Here is a 20,490-nt window from a genome sequence, read left to right as displayed (position 1 = left end):
ATTATTCTAACCAAAGGTCATGCATTGACTTTGCATGAAGCCAAGCAGCAAGTATGGCGGAGAAGAGGAGGGGTGGGGGGGGGGACAAAAATGAACACAAAAAAACAAAACAAAAAGGACTGCGTTGAGTCAGCCACAAAGCTGAAAGAGTTTTCTTTTAATATACGTGTGCATTCCCTCTATAAACATAATTTAGCGGGAAACCCGGGTCAAAAATAGTGTATGTAAATAATTTTTGTTTTAAACCTGTTTAGAGTAGCAGCAGGGTGGGGTTACCACACCAGGACAATTCAGTTTACCACAAAACACAACAAAATGAGAGCTGGAAAGTTACGACAACCCACACAAATTTAAAAGACATTTAGTATACTTTTACTAGGACTTACAATATATACATTTTCTAATGCAGTAAACCTCAAATAAGACCAGAATTGAGTATCAAACCTCGGTATTACTAAAATTAGTTTATGAGTTCACAAAACCTATGCTTTAGTTGACTTATTATGACTTTTGGTTGTGCGGTTTGACAGACTTTAAATGGATTTTTATAGGTTAACGCAAACACTGAATGAAATAAACAGGAAAAACAATAATACTAGTGGAACAAACTAGTGGAAAATTATACCTTGCGTCGTTGTTTTGTCTACTGGATCATTTGAGCTGTTAGCTAACTATGTACCAGGTCCTGAATCTCTTCAACACAAACTACTGGTTGATAAAATATCTAAGCTGACTGGTGAACTGTGGGACCTAACTGCTTCTGTGGCTTGTGTCCAAAAACATTTCTCTTTCATTTCTACCGTGACGCTTGGCTTAACTTTATAAAACATGGCAAAGCAGAACAATATGACCCTGCCTCTGACCTTTCAGCCGGCTGTCTGACAAATGTGTATTGTGAGCTGTACCAGTCACTGCTCTGTGATGAGAAAAAAGTCAAACACAGTGAAATCTGAGAGTTTGTTGTACAACTACGGTTAGAAGTTTTACTCTCCTGAAGAAGTGCTTCGTAAAAATGACAAAGTACCGCATCTTTAATGATCGCCGACTGGTCAAACGAGTAACAGAAGCGGAGGTGCTTAACACTTTTCCAAACAGTGTTCTCCACAAAATTAATGGAACAAAACAAACACGAACAATCAGTCGACTGTAATAAAGGGTAAGACATAAAAGAAGATGTAAACCACTGCCTCCATTAAAGCTCATTTTCAAGTAACCCAATGATCGTATTTGACAGTAACAAAGTCATAATAACGTAAATGAAACTGAATTATTTTGACTGTGCTACCATTTGCAGTTTTCCTGCAGTGGGAGGGAGTTTGTGTGAGTTTGCACTTGTGGTCAGTCTGCGTGTGTGTTTCTGGCAGTGTTTGCTTGCATGCATGTATGCATGAGCGAATGTTTATCTAAGTTTTATGGCGATTGTCTCGTAAAACGGACAGACGCTCTGACACAACATGCACTCCTCACCGCCGGTTCACCCTCGACCACCTACGAGGAAGGCCCAGCCGCTGCGTCACCTCTTCGATGACCATTACAAAACCCGTGTCCAGCCAGATTACGGCGTGAATTACAACCTTGGTTATGGGAGGACTGGACCGTTACCACTCGGTGCTTTTCTTAAGCACATATGCACTCACAAATGGTTGCACGCAGACACACTCAAAATATCACAATTAGACCATGAATTACAATACACGAGGATGCAGTTTGTTCTGCATCTTTCCTTGCCCAGGAGTTGTAAAAATGTGCCTTTGGAGGGAAATGAAATTTTAATATCAAGCTTGTGTATGATTTAAACATAATCAAATCTTTTTTTCTGTTCAGTTAGTCCACAAAGAAAACTTTTGCCGCGTTTCCACTATGTGACTCAACTTGGCCTTTTTGCGTTTCCATTACGATAAGGACCTGGAATCTGGTATAGAGCTGCAAGCGATTAATCGATTAGGTGCTTGAAGTGAATGCAAAAACTCACGATTTGATTAATCGACTCGAATTGATTGAAGGGAAATATTCTATTGCAGTTTTCTTATTGCGTCACAATAAGCGTCCATGTGAAACAGAACAGTGGAACCAATGTTTAACAGCAGAGAAATGAAGGAAACAAAGCTTTGATTCGGGAGAATTGTGGTTGAATGATTTATTTATTTTTTTTCACTTTGAGTCGATTAATCAGTTGCAGCTCTAATCTGGTACCCGGTACTAGTTTTTTGATATCACCTCCGCCGATGTTCCAAGACTGGGGAACAGATACTAAAATGTGATGTGTAAACACTGCAGACCACTGATTGGTCAGAGAGTTGTCTTACAAAAGACTGATGCGGAAGTTTATAGTAAATATAGCGGTAGGTTAATCCAGATGACAACCCGAAAAACTACACCATGGTTTGTCGAGGAGTTTTAGATGTAAAAATTCAGCATGAGTTTGACAAGACAACACACAGCGAGCGAGTTTATCAGCAACTCTCTGAGCAGATGACAGGGAAATAACGCGCCGCATCGCTATGACATCCAGGTACTCTAAAGTCGGTAGTATCCTGTAATGTTTATGCATTTGGCAGACGCTTTTTTCCAAAGCGACTTACAGGGGAAAACCAATCAAATCACTCAATCAATCAAATTTTATTTACAGGTTGGGGAAGCAAAATTTACAATCAACATTTAGTTGTTTTTTCTCAGCAGGCACTACGTCAATTGTTTTGAAACCAAACATATATTGATGTCATAATCATACCTAACACTATTATCCATACCTTTTCAGAAACTTTTGCCCATATGAGTAATCAGGAAAGCAAACGTCAAAGAGTGTGTGATTTGCTGAATGCACTCGTCACACCAAAGGAGATTTCAAAAATAGTTGGAGTGTCCATAAAGACTGTTTATAATGGAAAGAAGAGAATGACTATGAGCAAAACTATTACGAGAAAGTCTGGAAGATACTATTAAAGAAGAATGGGAGAAGTTGTCACCCGAATATTTGAGGAACACTTGCGCAAGTTTCAGGAAGCGACTGAAGGCAGTTATTGAGAAAGAAGGAGAACACATAGAATAAAAACATTTTCTATTATGTAAATTTTCTTGTGGCAAATACATTCTCATAACTTTCAATAAACTAATTGGTCATACACTGTCTTTCAATCCCTGCCTCAAAATATTGTAAATTTTGCTTCCCCACCCTGTATTTAGCGCCAGATCACAACAAAAAGTTATCTCACGACACTTTATATATAGAGTTGGTCAAAACCAGACTCTAAGCCAATTTACATAAACCCAACAGAATCTGTAATGGAAACGGTCTCCAGGAATAGTACCAGGTACCCGGGTCGAGTCGAGTCGGTTCCATGTAGTGGAAAAGCAGCATGAATGCCCCACATAGAGGCCTATCTGTGACATCATTCAGGCAGGATCCATCAATAACCCCGTTTTTATTTATACTGTATCAGCACTCACACACGTACACACAAAACCCAGCATCTGTATCATATTGTCCAGACCTGCATGACCTTCTCGTCCCTGCCTCGTTGACCTGACTGGTTTTACAGGTTTAGGTTTCAGACAAGGTTTTTTTTTTTTTTTTTTGCTCTCTGTCTTCTCAACAAGCCAACCTCAATACCTTCGATGCCCTAATCACATTTCCCGTAGAGTTCATGTTGGAGGAGTTTCAGCATCAGCAAAAAACACAGAGAACGAAAAGAAGGGAATGAAAGGGAAACGGAAAAGAAACGCCGGACTTTGAAGTTCATTACCAGTGAAATTTCCACTGGTCAGTAACAAATTTATTGTTTAAGTTTTTGGAGCTGATTTAGGATAATTTTGGTGTGCTGAATCCAAAAATCACATTAATTTTGCTCAATCAGGTCAACTTTCTGAACTATGGTACACATTGGCTTTTTAACATTTTTGCTTACATTTATGGGGATTTTCACATCATATGATACAAAATTCTTTCATATTTCTTGCAATAAACGAGTTCTGAAGATTTTACTTTTGCCAATTTATGATTAATGGGTTTTTTTAACCCTTTCATGCACTGTCCACTCCAGTGGACAGTTCTTCTCCAGCTGTTCTCTTGTATATTAATGGGTTTTGTTGTTTTAGTTCCATATCAGCCAACAGAGTGGACACTTATGCAACATCCCATACACTGTAATTTAGATCATTACTGTAACTTTGCTGTTCTTGATAAACCTGATCTGCACTAACATGTCTGAGTGTAAATCAATTGTTATTTGTTAGACAAGAAGGTTTTTTTTTTTTGCATATTATCTCCATGAAGTGAGTAATTACTAGCATTAGAATATGTTAAAATGTGAGAAGACATCAGATTAGCAGCATTAAAAATGTTTTTATTTCATTGTTTTCATATCACTTTCTGATATTGGGTTTTAAACACGTTTCTTTACTTCAAAAATTAAATGCATGGATATTTTTGTAACTCCATAGAAAAAAAAAAAACTGGATCGCATTGTTTTTTTCATGGCTAAACACTGAAGAAAAAAATCTTGACTAAGGTTCTCATAATTCGTGCATGAAAGGGTTAATATTACAGGTGAATGAAATGGCTTCGACTAGAAGATCTTGCAAAAATAAGCCTGACGTATTCTGCTACATCTGCGGTGAACACACCATTGTACCTAACAGGAATCCTGTTAGAAAATGATTTTTTTCTCTTAAAACCTATTTTGGATGAGAACTATATAAAAAAAATATCAACGGATAAAGTCACAAAAATGTCATCAATTTTGTGAGAAGATCAAATTTTTCAAAATCAAATTAGCAAAAAAAAACCCTGACCTGATTGAGAAAAACAGATGTCATTTTTGGATTTAGCGGTGCAAAATGGTCCTAATTCAGTTGAAAAAAAACCTAGACAACTTGCAAAAAACATTTTTTTGTAACCCAGTGTTATGAATCAGACTGATCCACAACACAGAGACCGACACAAACAGATTCCCTGAGACAGAAAACAGGCAGACACCGAAGACATGGGAATATACAGATATATATACAGCTAAACCATGGATGGAGATAGCCTTCATGATCCATAGCAACAGAGCTCAACAGTGATCTGAGCTCTGCGCTGTATCTGTCTCAGCCATCTGCATTCCCCGACTGTGATGTCCAAAAGCAGGCAGGCGGATTGAACACCCTTGTTCCCACCTGCTTTGTACAAGCCCTGCCTTACAATAATAGCTTGCAACGCTTCAATATTCCCATGTCTTGTACCCTCCTAAAAGTGTTTCCCTCATCCTCCTCCTCCGCCTCCTCTTCCTTCATTCCCACAACTCCTAGTAACACTTTCTGACATGTCCAGAACCCTCCCAAAAACACTCTTTTCTTCAGTCTCACAGCTCCAGACAGCTCTACTGTATGTCCCTCATTGGTGAGGAGAGGGGAGGAAGGCTAGCTGACAGGGGCATCCATACACACTCCTAAATCTGCCAGGGCAAGACGTTGGCACAGACAAAAAAATAACAAAAGCCTCCCCGAATCACGGCCGGGGCAGCGCAGCACTTTATCTGCAAAGGCAAAAGAAAGGAAGGCCTGTTGAACACTTCAACTGTGTTTACTTTCGAAGGGGAACAATGACTTTAAGAGGAGGGGGCAAGGACTGATGTGGCACTTTGAGGGCCTCTCCAAAAAAACAGCACTTCATCACACTGAGCGTAAGAAAACAATTGTAGGGTTGATGGGTTTAATGTGGAAGCAGATGGAAAAGTACAGAGACGATAGAAATGTTGTTACTCAACATAACTTCTTATTCCAGGGATTTATTTATATATTTCTTGCGAGAAATACTTTGCCAAAAAGCTTTTCAATATGTGTTGCTATTTCAGGTGTGGTCTAATAGATCATATTAACCCTTTCATGGATACTGGTCACTACAGTGGACAGCTATTCTACAGCTGTTCTCTTGTATATTCATGGATTTTGTTGCTTTTTGTGTTTTGTTTTGGTTTTTTTTTTTTACACATATCTTTATTAAAGTTTTAAGACACTACATATCTTTTCTGACATGAATTGGTAACCTTGTGTAGATCTCCCCTGAGCATAAACCCCCAAAATCACAAGCCCCCCCCCCCCCCCCCCCCCCCCCATAGTTTTCACACAATTTATCAGGAAATACATGTTTCTTTGCTTCAAAAATTAAACGCATGGTGTCCAGCTGATTATTATTATTATTATCATTATTATCATTATTATTATTATTATTATTATTATTATTATTATTATTATTATATTTTATTGCTCCTTTTTTAATGTTTTTTTAATTTTTATTTATTTTATCTATTTATTTATTTTTTTATAAAACATTTTTCAATTACATTGTTTTTTTTTTCATGTTTAAAGAGAAATGAAAACACTCAGGTAAAAAATCTTGATTAAGGTTCTCATAATTCGTGCATGAAAGGGTTAAACTGTGGCATTTCATAATAGTAAAACAAGAAATGTGCATTCTGTCTGGGCTATATGCTTCTTCTTTTTTTTTTTTTCAAAACAAAAAAAACAAAAAAAAGGGCTATATGCTTCTAATGCTACTGCCATGCACGACTAATGCCACTAATATGACTTTAGTAAGTAATTAACAATGCACCAGGATCTGAGTATCTTCAACAAAAAAGTGCTGTGTAACCAACTTTTTTTTATTTTACCATGTTTTACAGCATTTTAACATAAAGTTAAAAAAAACAGAAAAGATCTGTCTATAATTGCTTTGTTATGGTTTTCTGAATATGAAACCGCTTCACCATAAACATCCACTGTAAACTTCTTGAATCCACGCTGTCTGCTGTCGTCTGTGAAGTTGCAAACTTCTCACAGCCATCTTTCAAGTCTGGTGGTGAGTCTCTCTTACTTAAATTATAGGTTCTGGTGGAGTATTCCTGTAAGACTATCCTATCATTCGAAAACATTTGTAACACTCAGGATATTTGTAGTTTGATTCTGCAGTTACAGATCATTCTACTGCTAGGATTTAGCATTTCAGACACAAGTGTGAACAGTAAATGCTGTGATAGACGGAAGATGTGTTGACACGTAAAGAGCACTACTCTGAAACCTATTTGTTTTCTTGCTGGAAGAGTTTAAATCAGAGGTGTCAAACATGCGGCCCGGGGGCCAAATCCAGCCCGCCAAAGGGTCCAATCCGGTCCCTGGGATGAATTTGTGAAATACAAAAATTACACTGAAAATATTAACAATCAAGGATGTTAAAACAATTCTAGGTCAATTAATTCTAAAGTGGATCAGAACAGTAAAATACTATCATAATAAACTATAAATAATGAAAACTGCAAATTTGTCTCTTTGTTTTAGTGTAAAAAATGTAAAATTACACAAAAGTGTTTACATTTTCAGACAAGTCTTTTACAAAAAATGTGAATATCTGAGATGTCTTAAGAGAAGTATGTGGAATTTAAATAATATTCTCCCTGTTATTTAATGTTTGGTGTATTTGTAGATCCACTGTGATCTCTAAGTTGTGATTCATGTGTGTAAATGATAAACTAAGGTGTAATATTGTTAACATTGCACTTATTTTACTAAAGAATTTTCAGGTTGTTCATATTTGTTCATGTTATGTTCAAGTACAATTCATAGATGTAAACATTTTAATTATGGAATTTTAAGTGTATTTTTGCGTGTATTGTAGGATATTTAAGCATATTTAAGTGTATTTTGGCTTGTATTGTAGGATATTTAAGCACATTTAAGTGTAATTTAGCATGTATTGTAAGATATTTAAGCATATTTAAGTGTATTTTTGCGTGCATTGTACGATATTTAAGCATATTTACGTGTATTTTACGTGTGTTGTAGGATATTTAAGCATATTTACGTGTATTTTGCGTGTATTGTAGGATATTTAAGCATATTTAAGTGTATTTTTTTGTGTATTGTAGGATTTTTGAGCATAATTAAGTGTATTTTTGTGTGTATTGTAGGATATTTAAGCATATTTACGTGTATTGTAGGATATTTAAGCATATTTAAGTGTATTTTTGCATGTATTGTAGAATATTTAAGCATATTTACATGTATTGTAGGATATTTAAGCATATTTAAGTGTATTTTTGCGTGTATTGTAGGATATTTAAGCATATTTACGTGTATTGTAGGATATTTAGGCATATTTAAGTGTATTTTTGCATGTATTGCAGGATATTTAAGCATATTTACATGTATCGTAGGATATTTAGGCATATTTAAGTGTATTTTTGCATGTATTGTAGGATATTTAAGCATATTTACATGTATTGTAGGATATTTAAGCATATTTAAGTGTATTTTGGCATGTATTGTAGGATATTTAAGCATATTTAAGTGTATTTTTGTGTGAATTGTAGGATATTTAAGCATATTTACATGTATTGTAGGATATTTAAGCATATTTAAGTGTATTTTGGCATGTATTGTAGGATATTTAAGCATATTTACGTGTATTGTAGGATATTTAAGCATATTATAAGTGTATTTTGGCGTGTATTGTAAGATATTTAAGCATGCTTAAGCATATTTAAGTGCATTTTTGTATGTATTGTAGGATATTAAAGCATATTTACGTGTATTTTCCGTGTATTGTAGGATATTTAAGCATATTTACATGTATTTTTGCACGTATTGTTGGATATTTAAGTGTATTTTACGTGTATTGTAGGATATTTAAGCATATTTAAGTGTATTTTGGCATGTATTGTAGGATATTTAAGCATGCTTAAGCATATTTAAGTGCATTTTTGCATGTATTGTAGGATATTAAAGCATATTTACGTGTATTTTCCATGTATTGTAGGATATTTAAGCATATTTACGTGTATTTTTGCACATATTGTAGGATATTTAAGTGTATTTTACATGTATTGTAGGATATTTAAGCATATTTACGTGTATTGTAGGATATGTAAGCATATTTAAGTGTATTTTTGCGTGTATTGTAGGATATTTAAGCATATTTAAGTGTATTTTGGCGTGTATTGTAGTATATTTAAGCATATTTAAGTTTTTTTTTTGCATGTATTGTAGGATATTTAAGCATATTTAAGTGTATTTTTGCATGTATTGTAGGATATTTAAGCATATTTATGTGTATTTTTGCCAGTATTGTAGGATATTTAAGCAAATTTAAGTGTATTTTTTATTTTATGGAATTTACTTTTTTCACTCAACAGTTCTTATCCTATTGTTTATATTACTTTACTGGGCTGGCCCACTTTAGATCATATTAGGCTGGATGTGGTCCCTGAACTAAAATGAGTTTGACAGCCCTGGTTTAAATCTGAACATGCTGCATATTGGATGTAACACAATCCCAAATGACCAGGTGTTTTGTCTTTTTCTGACCTTAAAAACACCTGCTATCACATTACTGACGAGACTGCAGCCAACAAATTGGAAAAAAAATAATCCCAATGTCAGCTAATGCACAGTCTGCCATACTTAACTCACTGTGGAGTTCCTCAGTAGGGGTACTGGGTGGGGGCTTCTTCTCTCAGCCGTTAAACAAGGACACTGCAGGATGTGATGAATCAAAACCCGATTGAGGTGAAATAAAAAACATCCTCTGAAACAGCAGCAATGGAATCTGGTTTCACCGACAATGGATGAATCTGCTGCCAAGAGATTTCTTTCTAACATTTTTCTTCCAAACAGCTACTAACAGGACAATATGCAAGGATTTCTGGGTAATGAAGTCATTTCCACTGCATTCCAAAGTGTCATTTAGAAGCTACTGAGGCCGGAGATGCAGCTTTAACTAATGAATAAACATCCAATTGTATTTAACATGTGGCTTTGGCTTCAGAGGCTGAAGTGAGAGAAAGGGCACATACAACTCAGCAGTGACAGATTTAATCAGTAATACTTGACAATGAAACTTTCAAGGATGCTAAAGAGGTCAGGGGAAAAAAAAAAACAACAAAAAAAAAACCTTGAATCTCTTCTTTCCACTCTCTCTGCAGCAGACCCAGCAGGGCCCTGAGTTGTTTAAGATTATGAATGTCGATAAAGCATGTCCAACCAAATTCTCTTTGTTTGAGTGTTTCCAAAACATCACACATAGTGCATAGGAGGAGAAAATATGCCAGCTTCAACTCATGCATCCAATCAATGGGGAGAATGGGAAATGGAGAATGTGAAAGGGTCACAACCCCTGGGATGGAAATAATCCCCTAGTTGCTACCGGGTATCTGGTGTATAAACACTGCACTGGAAAAACATTAGTCTAAGTCTGAAGGTTTATACTATTGTACCACACTGTGCTTTAGGTCTCATTGACAGGGCACGTAAAAACTGTATACGTACGTCTTGCTAACACTGGGTTACAAAAAAATATTTTTTGCAAGTTGTCCAGGTTTTTTCAACTGAATTAGGACCATTTTGCACCGCTAAATCCAAAAATGACTTCTGTTTTTCTCAATCAGGTCAGGTTTTTTTTGCTAATTTGAATTTGAAAAATTTGATCTTCTCACAAAATTGATTACATTTTTGTGACTTTATCTTGGTCACCAAGTTTAATGCCAAAATAAGATTGGTAAGCACACTTTATGAAACTTGTGACTTGACTCCTGTTAGGTACAATGGTGTATTCACCGCAGATGCAGCAGAATACGTCAGGCTTATTTTTGCAAGATCTTCTGATCCACAGGTGTCAAACATGCGGCCCGGGGGCCGAATCTGGCCCGCCAAAGGGTTCACTATGGCCCGTGGGGTGAATTTGTGAAACGCAAAAATTACACTGAAAATATTAACAATCACATGAAATGTCTAAAGAGAAATATGTGGAATTTTAATAATATTCTGCCAATTATTTAATATTTTGTGTATTTGTAGATCCACTGTGATTTATAAGTTGTGGTTCACGTGTATAAACTAAGGCGTAATACTGTTAACATTGCACTTATTTTACTAAACAATTTTCAGGTTGTTCATATTTCTTCATGTTATGTTCAAGTACAATTCGTAGATCTAAACATTTTATTCACGGAATTTTAAATGTATTTTTGCATGTGTTGCAGAATATTTAAGCATATTTAAGTGTAGTTTTGGGTGCACTGTAAGATATTTAAGCATATTTAAGTATATTTTTGAGTGTATTTTAGAATATTAAAGCATATTTAAGTGTATTTTTGCGTGTATTGTAGAATATTTAAACATATTTAAGTGTAGTTTTGGGTGCATTGTAGAATATTTAAGCATATTTAAGTATATTTTTGAGTGTATTTTAGAATATTAAAGCATATTTAAGTGTATTTTTGTGTGTATTGTAGGATTGTTGAGCATAATTAAGTGTATATTTGCGTGTATTGTAAAATATTTAATCATATTTAAGTATATTTTTGCGTGTATTGTAGAATATTTAAGCATATTTAAGTGTATTTTTGTGTGTATTGTATAATATTTAAGCATATTTAAGTGTTTTTGCATGTATTGTAGGATTTTTGAGCATAATTAAGTGTATTTTTGTGTGTATTATAGAATATTTAAGCATATTTTAGTGTATTTTTGTGTGTATTGTAGAACATTTTAGCATATTTAAGTGTATTTTTTATTTCACGGAATTGACTTTTTTCACTCAAAAGTTCTTATGCTATGGTTTATATTATTTTACTGGTCCGGCCCACTTTAGATCATATTAAGCTGAATGTGGCCCCTGAACTAAAATGAGTTTGACACCCCTGTTCTAGTCGAAGCCATTTCATTCACCTGTAATATTAAAAAAAACATTAATCATAAATTGGCAAAAGTAAAATCTTCAGAAGTCGTTTATTGCAAGAAATATGAAAGAATTTTGTATCATATGATGTGAAAATGCCCATAAATGTAAGCAAAAATGTTAAAAAGCCAATATGTAGCATAGTTTAGAAAGTTGACCTGATTGAGCAAAATTAATGTGATTTTTGGATTCAGCACACCGAAATTATCCTAAATCAGCTAAAAAAAAACAAACTTAAACAATAAATTTGTTGTTGACCAGTGTAATTTGTGCGATAAAAAATAATCCCATGCATACAACTTGCCATTTCACAGCAGCACAAAACCCATACCTCCACACAGGGAGGGTCATTTGAATTCCTTAAAGTTATTAAATCTCATGCTTCTCAAAGTGGAGAGACTGACTACTCAGCGAGGTGGTATGGTAAAGTCATCTCTTCAAGGGGTGAGAAAGTTCAAGCTTAGCGTGAAACCAATCTAGAGTTTAAGGTTTGGGAATGGAGCACCGAGGCACTATATTCTCTCATTAGCCCAACAGCAGAGTCTGCAGGAAAGCAGATTGCCATCTTCCCTGCAGGCAATGTGAGAGAACATTTGATATTCCCATTTGGCCTAAGCAAACCTTTAAGTTAACTTAGCTAACAAGATTTTGCCAAGTAATCCTTGATTTCAATAATATGTGAGTTTGTCTCCAAATAACTGATTGCTATATTGGATTTCATTTCCAATATTTGCTGTGGTTGAAAAGACATCCATAACAACTGTCAAAGGCATCCCGCTAATTTTAACCTCTTAAATCACTTCACATCAGATTTTTTTTTTTTTTTTTTGGCAAGAAAATAACACAAAACACATTTTTTTTCAGGGAAACAGAAGCTCAAATCACTGTTTTAGGTCAGAAAGGTTAAAATATAATATATAATATATAAGCACTTCATGAGTTTTTCAGTCTATCTTTAAAGTGACAGAACACATCACTTGTTTTTATTTAAGTAGAGGAAAAGGTGGAGATTGAATGTTGTTGAATTAGACTCATTTAACTCACTTTGAACAGGAAATTTGAGGGAAACCTTAAAGTCGTATGCAAATGCTAATGCCAGCTTAAGTTTCACCCTCTTGCCCTCAGTACCTTTACTCAAAGTCTTAAAAGGTCACGCAATTTTAATGGTCACTTATTGCCTGCATGGTGGTATGACTGTACCTCTGGACCACCTCAGTGCCAAAATAGCCTCAGGCTCAAAGGATAAAGGAGATATTGGCACTGATGATGCACGTCTGCACCGAATTAGCCTTTTTTTCTACGTGAGACATTGAGAAAACAATCCTGGGCCTTAAAATGTGCACCAGAAACCCTGAATGATACATATGTATGCAATGATAAATGGTCTTATTTCGATGTGTTCATATGTGCTGATAAGAACATTCATGAGGGCAGGAGAAGAGCTTGTGCAGGAGACATGCAATGCTCATTCCCCTTTCCCAAAATTAAATATTAAAGGAGGCACATACAAGATGAATTGTTATGGCTAATGTGTGTTTGGAAAGAGGAACAATAAAGTTATCATGCCAAAGAACAGGGCTTTCTTACTCATGTCCAAGAAATTTGGATTTAATATAATGCAGAACCTTGCGTATAAAAGGAATTTAATTAATGAGCAGACAAATGCAATAGGTGGCTCTGTTTTATGTGTGACTTGGACGGTCTCAATCCCCATTTTTTTCCAGTTCAAAGCTTGATCTCATTACACTTATTCCATCCAAATGTCTCGAACAAATGCCAGTGGGTGAGTTCATGCCCTCTTCCTGCCAAGCGGATCAAATAGAGCAAGTGAGCAAAATATAAGGTGGCTTTCCAGTACCTGTGGAGAATAGAAAAGTCAGCAGTGTACTAACCTCAGCACGTTGTGTCCTGGGCTGGCTGGCGTCCGTCTCGATGGCGTACACATCCACCAGGTAGAGGTCGGAGCCTTGTTCTCGGTCCAGCTCTGCGGCGGTCTGTATCACTCCGGTGTGGCGGCCGATGGTGAAAAGGCGTCCCACAGTTTTCCCACCGCTGCGCACTGCCACAATGAAATACTCCACTTTGGTCGCGGAGCCTCGCGGGCTTGAGGCATCCAGAGAGATGACGTTAGTGCCTGGTGGCTGACCCTCTTTGAGAATGGTGATATATTTGGGCTGGGAGAAAACAGGTCCGTCAAGACCTTGGAGGATGATGGTCAGCTCAGTTCTGGATGTCTTGCGATCTGCACCGTGGTCCGTCGCCGACACTGACAGAGTGTACACGAGTCGCGATGGTACCAACTGGGAGGCCAGGCGAATGTCCCCACTATATCTGTCCATAATGAAAGTGTCCGAGTCCCCTTCAAGAAGCTCATACTCCACTTCCCCATTTTCACCTTCATCGGGGTCAAAAGCTACTACTGTAGTCAGGATGGAGCCGATGACGATGTTGGGCTCAGCCACAAGGGCATTCTGGGACACGAATAGGGGAATGTTATCATTCTGGTCCGTGACCCATATTGTGACATTTTTTAGAGCAAAGCGTCGGAATTCGATCGGAACAGCTTGGTCAGTGGCTTTGATTGTTAGCTCGAACAGATTTGAAAACTCCCTGTCGATTTCTTTATTGGTGTATATGAGCCCAGTGCTGGGGTCAATAGTGAAATGGCTTCCTCTGGGAACCTGCTGAACAATAGAGTATTCCAGCTGCCCGTTTATGTCCGCATCTGTATCATGGGCTGTAATAGTCATAACCGAGGCTGAGATGGGAAGATTTTCAGGGATGGATTTGAAGATGTCACCAGGTGTGAATACAGGAGGGTTGTCGTTAAAATCCCTGACATGAATAACCACAGGTATGGATGAGGAGCGAGGTGGTCTACCATTGTCCTTTGCAGTGATGTTGAGTCTGTAAAATGACTGAGTTTCATAGTCCAGTTTTTTAACCAGAAAAATGCTTCCAGTGTTGGGGCTGATGCTGAAAGTGCCGTGGTTATTTGTGGCTGTGATGCTGTAAGTAATGTCTGCATTTTGACCAGAATCGGAATCAGTGGCAGTCACAGAAGCCACAAGTTCCCCAATCCTCATGTTTTCCAGGACGTCCACAGACAGTGACGATTTAGGAAAGGAGGGGGTGTTGTCATTTTCGTCTAGAATGCTAATACTAAGCATACAGGAGGAGGACAGGGGCACAGCTCCAGCATCTAGAGCTATGATTTTCAGAGAATAGGAGGAAGTCGATTCATAGTCCAGCTTTCCAATTAAAGTAACCTGACCAGTACTGCTATCTATAGTAAACTGACCTTCCTCATTTCCTTCAGAAACGTGGTAATGGACTAGTCCGTTTTTATTCTCATCCACATCGGAGGCAGAGACTCGGAGCAGTTGTGTCATGTTTTGGGCTGACTCAGAGATGGAGGCCTGGTAAATGTCTTTGGTGAATTTAGGCGGGTTGTCATTGATGTCTTGAATGTAAACTTGCACTTTGGCCTGGTCTCTGAGGGGCTTGGGGAGACCCTGGTCTGACGAGACAACCACAAAACTGAAAACAGAGGCGCCTCTTTGTCTCATAAGTGACTCGCGGTCCAACTGCAGTGTGCTGGTCAACTCCCCTGTGATGGCATTCAGCTCAAAGTTTGGCTGAGGAGTCTCAAAAGTATATCTGACCTCACTGTTTGGGCCAAAGTCCTTATCCTCGGCAAAAACCTGTCCAACAAGTGAGCCCCTTGCCTGCTCCTCCTCAAAATGAAACACATAATTGGTGCTGTTAAATAGAGGACGGTTATCATTTACGTCGTCCAGAATCACGCTGACGTTGACAGTGGCACTTAGCGGTTCCACAGCCCTGTCTTTGGCCACAACCACTAAATTATATCTGTCCTGTATCTCTCTGTCCAGCTCTGATTTTATATACAACTGTCCATCTGGAAAAATGCCAAACACATCACCTGTGTTGCCACCCACAATGTCGTACATAATCTCCCCATTGAGCCCAGAGTCTTTGTCTGTGGCTTCGACCTTGAAGAAGCGGCTGTTGACAGGCTCGGACTCCAGTATGATGACCTCGTAGGAGAGCTGATCAAACACCGGAGAGTTATCGTTAACGTCATAAACGCTGATGATGAGGATGAGGCTGGAGGTGTGCTGGGGGACCCCCATATCTGATGCCATGACTTCGACTTCATAAGAACTTGTGGTGACCTCCAGTGGGCCGGTCAGCGTGATGAGGCCATGCTTCTCATGAATATGGAACAGACCTCTGGGATTTTGTTTAAGGCTGTACACCACCATGCCATTTGTGCCTTCATCAGGATCTGAAGCTCTCGCCTGGAATATGACATGACCTGTGCTCCAGTTTTCCACTGCGCTCACATGCTCCACAGCATGAATAAAATGAGGAGCGTTATCATTTAAGTCTTTCACAGTGATGTTAACAAAAGCCTCTCCTGTGATCTCCCCACCTCTGGCTACAATTTTCAGCTGGTAAAAATCCTGCTCCTCTCTATCTATTTGACTTGATGCTATAATCTGACCTGCGCTGTTGACGGTGAAAAGCCCCCTCTGGTCCCCAGATGTGATAAGATATGAAATGTTTGTGTTCAGATCTATAGTAGTGGCTGATACGGTCCCTATCACAGTCCCGATGCCCACATTTTCAAACATCACAAAGCTGTATGCTTTCTGGCTAAATATGGGTGGATTATCCTGTGTGTCTATGACTGTGATAGTTACAATGGCCTGGGTGTGTGAGCGCAGGCCGCTGCCATCTGTTGCTGTCACCTGCAGCTGGTAAGCAGTTTTCTCTTCTCTATCCAGGGGCACAATTGTGGTAACTTTCCCTGTGTTGCTATTAATGTGGAATTTGGACGTGTCTCCTGCTGTAATGATATATTTCACTGTGCCATTTCGACCCAAATCAGGGTCTGTGGCTGAAACTGTGGTTACATAAGAGCCTGAGGGCTCATTCTCTTTTACATTGGCAAAATACTGCACGGGGTAGAAAACTGGCCTATTGTCATTGATATCCCTCAGGGTGATGTTGACTTTTCCAACAGAGTGCAAAGGGGGGCTGCCTGCGTCTGCTGCCTGGATGTGGAGTAAGTAGGAGGCCTGATCCTCCCTGTCTAGCTCTGCGGCTGTGCTTAATCTCCCTGACACGGCATCCAGGCGAAACAGCTCCTGGACGCTGGCTGGAGTCTCTGCATCAAATGTGAACCGGATAGTTCCATTGGCCCCAAGGTCGTCATCTGAGGCAGACAGCACCACCAGCTCTGTGCCGGCAGGAGCATGCTCCACCAGGGAAACATGATATGTGTTCTGTGTAAATGTGGGCACTTGGTCATTCACATCAGTGATGTTGACTATCAGTTTAGTGTAGGAAATCTTGGGCTGCAGCCCCTGATCTTTGGCACTAATGTTGAGCACAATTTCAGATGCTATTTCCCTATCCAGCAAAGCGGCGCTGGTAACCAGACCACTGTTTTCACTGATGGAGAACCAGCCCAAAGCGTTTCCAGACACCAGGGAGTAGCGCAGGTTGGCATTCTGCCCAGAGTCACCATCTGTTGCAGAAACCCCTTTAATGTAGCTGCCTTTCGGTATGTCTTCACTGATATCTACTCTATACAGTGTTTCCTGGAATATGGGTGGGTGATCATTGATATCATTCACAAAAATAACCAGACTGGCGAAGGAGGATCTGGCCATAGGCTTTCCATTGTCAGACACAGACACAGTCAGGTTGTATGATGAAATTCTCTCTCTGTCTAACACACTGGCCACTTTGATCAGACTTAAATTAGGCACAGGAGACGTATGCACTTCAAAGTGTCTCTGCTCGTTGCCTCCCAAGATTGAAACAGATATGTTACCATTAGCTGTGGGCGAGTCTGAATCTGAAACAGTGAGCAAAGCCACAACTGTGCCAATTTGTGCGTTCTCATCAACAGAGGCAAATTTAGAGGTTGTAGGAAAATAGCGAAACTTCACTACAGGATCGTTATCATTTACGTCTAAAAGTTTAATAGTGGCTTCTGTTCTGCCTGACAGAGAGGGCACCCCGTTATCGACTGCATGGATCGTTAAAGAGTACTCCTTTTTACTCTCATAATCCAAACTCTCTTTTATAATAATAATCCCTGCTTTGGGGTCAATTTGGAAAGGTGTTCCCTCATCTAAAAAGTACCTGATCTCAGCGTTAACACCGTCATCCTGATCTGATGCTGTGATTTGCAAAATGCTGGAACCTACAGCTGCATCCTCAAAAACACTGGTTTGATACTGGTCTTGCTCAAAAACAGGGGGGTTGTCATTTATATCTTGAATTGTGACATTTACTTGCAGGTAACCAAACTTTTTGGGGTCTCCTTTGTCCTCCACTTCAATCAGGAGCTGGTAGAATGGAGTCACTTCTCTATCCAAGCCTCCAGTTGAAACAAGGTGCAAGAATGCCCCCTCTCCACTAGGATTGACTGTAATATCCAGGCGGAATTTCCTCTGCTCGTTGCCTTTGACTATTCTGTAGGTGGTGTGATCTACTCCATTACTTCCTATGTCTGAGTCAGTGGCAGTGTCCAGGATTACTTGCCTGCCGCTGCTTGCGTCCTCCTTAAAAGACACGACAATTGACGCGTCTGGAAACACAGGGGAATTATCATTTATATCCAAAACTACTATCCTGACCTCAGTGGGGTAGGTGGGTTGGCTGGACAGCACCACAACGTTGATGACATCACTTTGCAAAACCTCTCTGTCAATGACTGAAGAGGTGGAAATGACTCCTGTGGTGCCGTTTATTGCAAAAAGTTTATGATTCTCACTGAAACGGTAGGTAAAGCTGGGTTTAGTCTCTATGGTGCCCACATAGGTACCGATGGGCTGCTCCTCCAGGACTTGAAACTCTTGACGGACTTGACTGGATGCTGAGTTTTGCGATAGAGTCCAAAAGATGAGTAAAACCAAATGAAACCGGCCTAAGCCCCTACCTGTGAGTGCCATGGTCAGATAGCCAGTCCACCTTTCTCAGACAGAGTTCATGCCTATGATGCATTCACGAGTCACTAAAGCATTGTATTCCAGCAAAAAAAAAAATGTGCAGAGAAAAGTCAATGAAAATCCGCACGCAACAGTGTCCCAAAGTACTCCAGAATGCGCAACGCTGTTTCCGAGCATAAAAAAAAAAAAAAAAAAAAAGAAATCCACAGACAACAGAGCAGTTCAGGGAAGTTTCATTTCAACTCCTCAAATTAACATTTTCAGGACCGGAATCTGACAATCCATCTAAAAAGAAAAGAAAAGTTCCTGGCTCCCATGCCATGCGTAAAAAAAAAGAAAAAAAAGAAAAAAAAAAGTTTATCCAAAGTCAGGGCGCACGTCTGCAGCTTTGAGCGTGTGCATGCGGCTGAACCGTACGCACCGTCCCGTGGAATAACGGTACAGGAGCTTCAGTCATATTGTGGCTCAGGAGTTCCAGTAAGTTAGGACAAAGCTGTGGAGTTCGACAAAACTCCCTCCCATCACTGATCCCATTGGATAGTAGTGCTCCTGCGCGCCCTCCCACCGCCTTTCCAGCTCTCATTGTGCAGAGCGGCGCGTCCTCCCCGCTTGTAAAAGAGGATGTCAATCACCCCGGACAGGTAACCATCCCCTCAGAGCTGCTATTTAACGCAGGAACACAATAATAAAAAAAAAAAAAGTGTCATAACATCCCTTAAGAAATAGAGCCTGAAAATTTCATTAAAAAAGAGAGATAAGCGTGCGTAAAATACCAAAAGCGTGGAAAGGAAAGAGGATATAGTACAGAAAATGAAGTGAAAATCGGATTTTCTTGAAGAATTAGGAAAATAATTCTATAATAATGAGAAAATAATTGATTCTTGATTCTTTTAATATATATAATTTTAATTAATAAGTGCGTAAACTGCTATAAAACTGCTGTGATATTGATATAATACATAAATTACGCGTTTCAGTCATTTACTGAGATATAAATTAATAATACATGCAATAATATGTGAGTATATATTGATGCATATGATATTAAATGTTATCAGTCCTTCTTTCCAAAGCAGATAAATTAAAAAAAAAAAAAAAAAAAGTTATACCAAGATATGTTTCTGTGATGTTTTTTTTCCCTCTAAAAAATAAATGAGAGATAATTAAGTGTGTGATCAAACTACGTGTTTTAGTTCCAACTAATTTATCCCTGACAGAAAATTAGAAACAGTTAATAGAAGGTTGAAGGTGCAGCCAACTTCAACAACATGGGTAAGTAGCTTCATCTAGTGGCAGGTTTATGGTAGTTCACTCAAAGGACAGCTGGCTCCTCCTCTAACTGTGTGCATGACCCAAGTATTCTAACATTCATGTGAAATCTGTTTATCAGTCGTGTTTCAGTTTCAGTAGAGATTATAAAGAAGGAAGGTTGAATATGAAAAAAAAAAAAAAATGTACACATGCTTTGGAGAATGAAACATAACACAAAAATCAAACTGATGTTCAGTGTTGAATGCTTCCAAACATCATAAAATACAATTATAAATCATATTAACATCACTAGGATTAACCACAGTGAGTACTCTGTGCAAATAATAAAATGTCCTAAAGTGGGGTTCTTTATTTTCCAAGAGAACAGTGTCTACAGGAGCATCATGTTGAAAACACTAAATAATGAAAGATTTTAGCGGATTTTTCGATCATTAAATATGGCTGGTTAATAATGAGATGTTATTTTGTCTTCTACAGGGTGGGGAAGCAAAATTTACAATATTTTGAGGCAGGGAT

General features: G+C 38.4%; 1 protein-coding gene across 1 annotated transcript in view; it reads right to left on the bottom strand.

Annotated features, from left to right (window-relative positions):
- Positions 1 to 18,804, bottom strand: part of fat4 (FAT atypical cadherin 4) — a 208,992-nt gene extending 190,188 nt beyond the window's left edge. Inside the window, exon 1 of the mRNA XM_030145384.1 lies at positions 13,603 to 18,804. Within this exon, the coding sequence (XP_030001244.1) occupies positions 13,603 to 18,705 (5,103 nt within the window). The 5' untranslated portion in view covers positions 18,706 to 18,804. The remainder of the gene's footprint in view (positions 1 to 13,602) is intronic.
- Positions 18,805 to 20,490: the final 1,686 nt, after the last annotated feature.

The sequence above is a fragment of the Sphaeramia orbicularis genome, chromosome 10 (assembly GCF_902148855.1).
Source record: "Sphaeramia orbicularis chromosome 10, fSphaOr1.1, whole genome shotgun sequence".
NCBI classification, from domain to species: domain Eukaryota; kingdom Metazoa; phylum Chordata; class Actinopteri; order Kurtiformes; family Apogonidae; genus Sphaeramia; species Sphaeramia orbicularis.
Note: the sequence above shows the minus strand (reverse complement) of the source record. Positions and strands in the feature narration are given on the sequence as shown.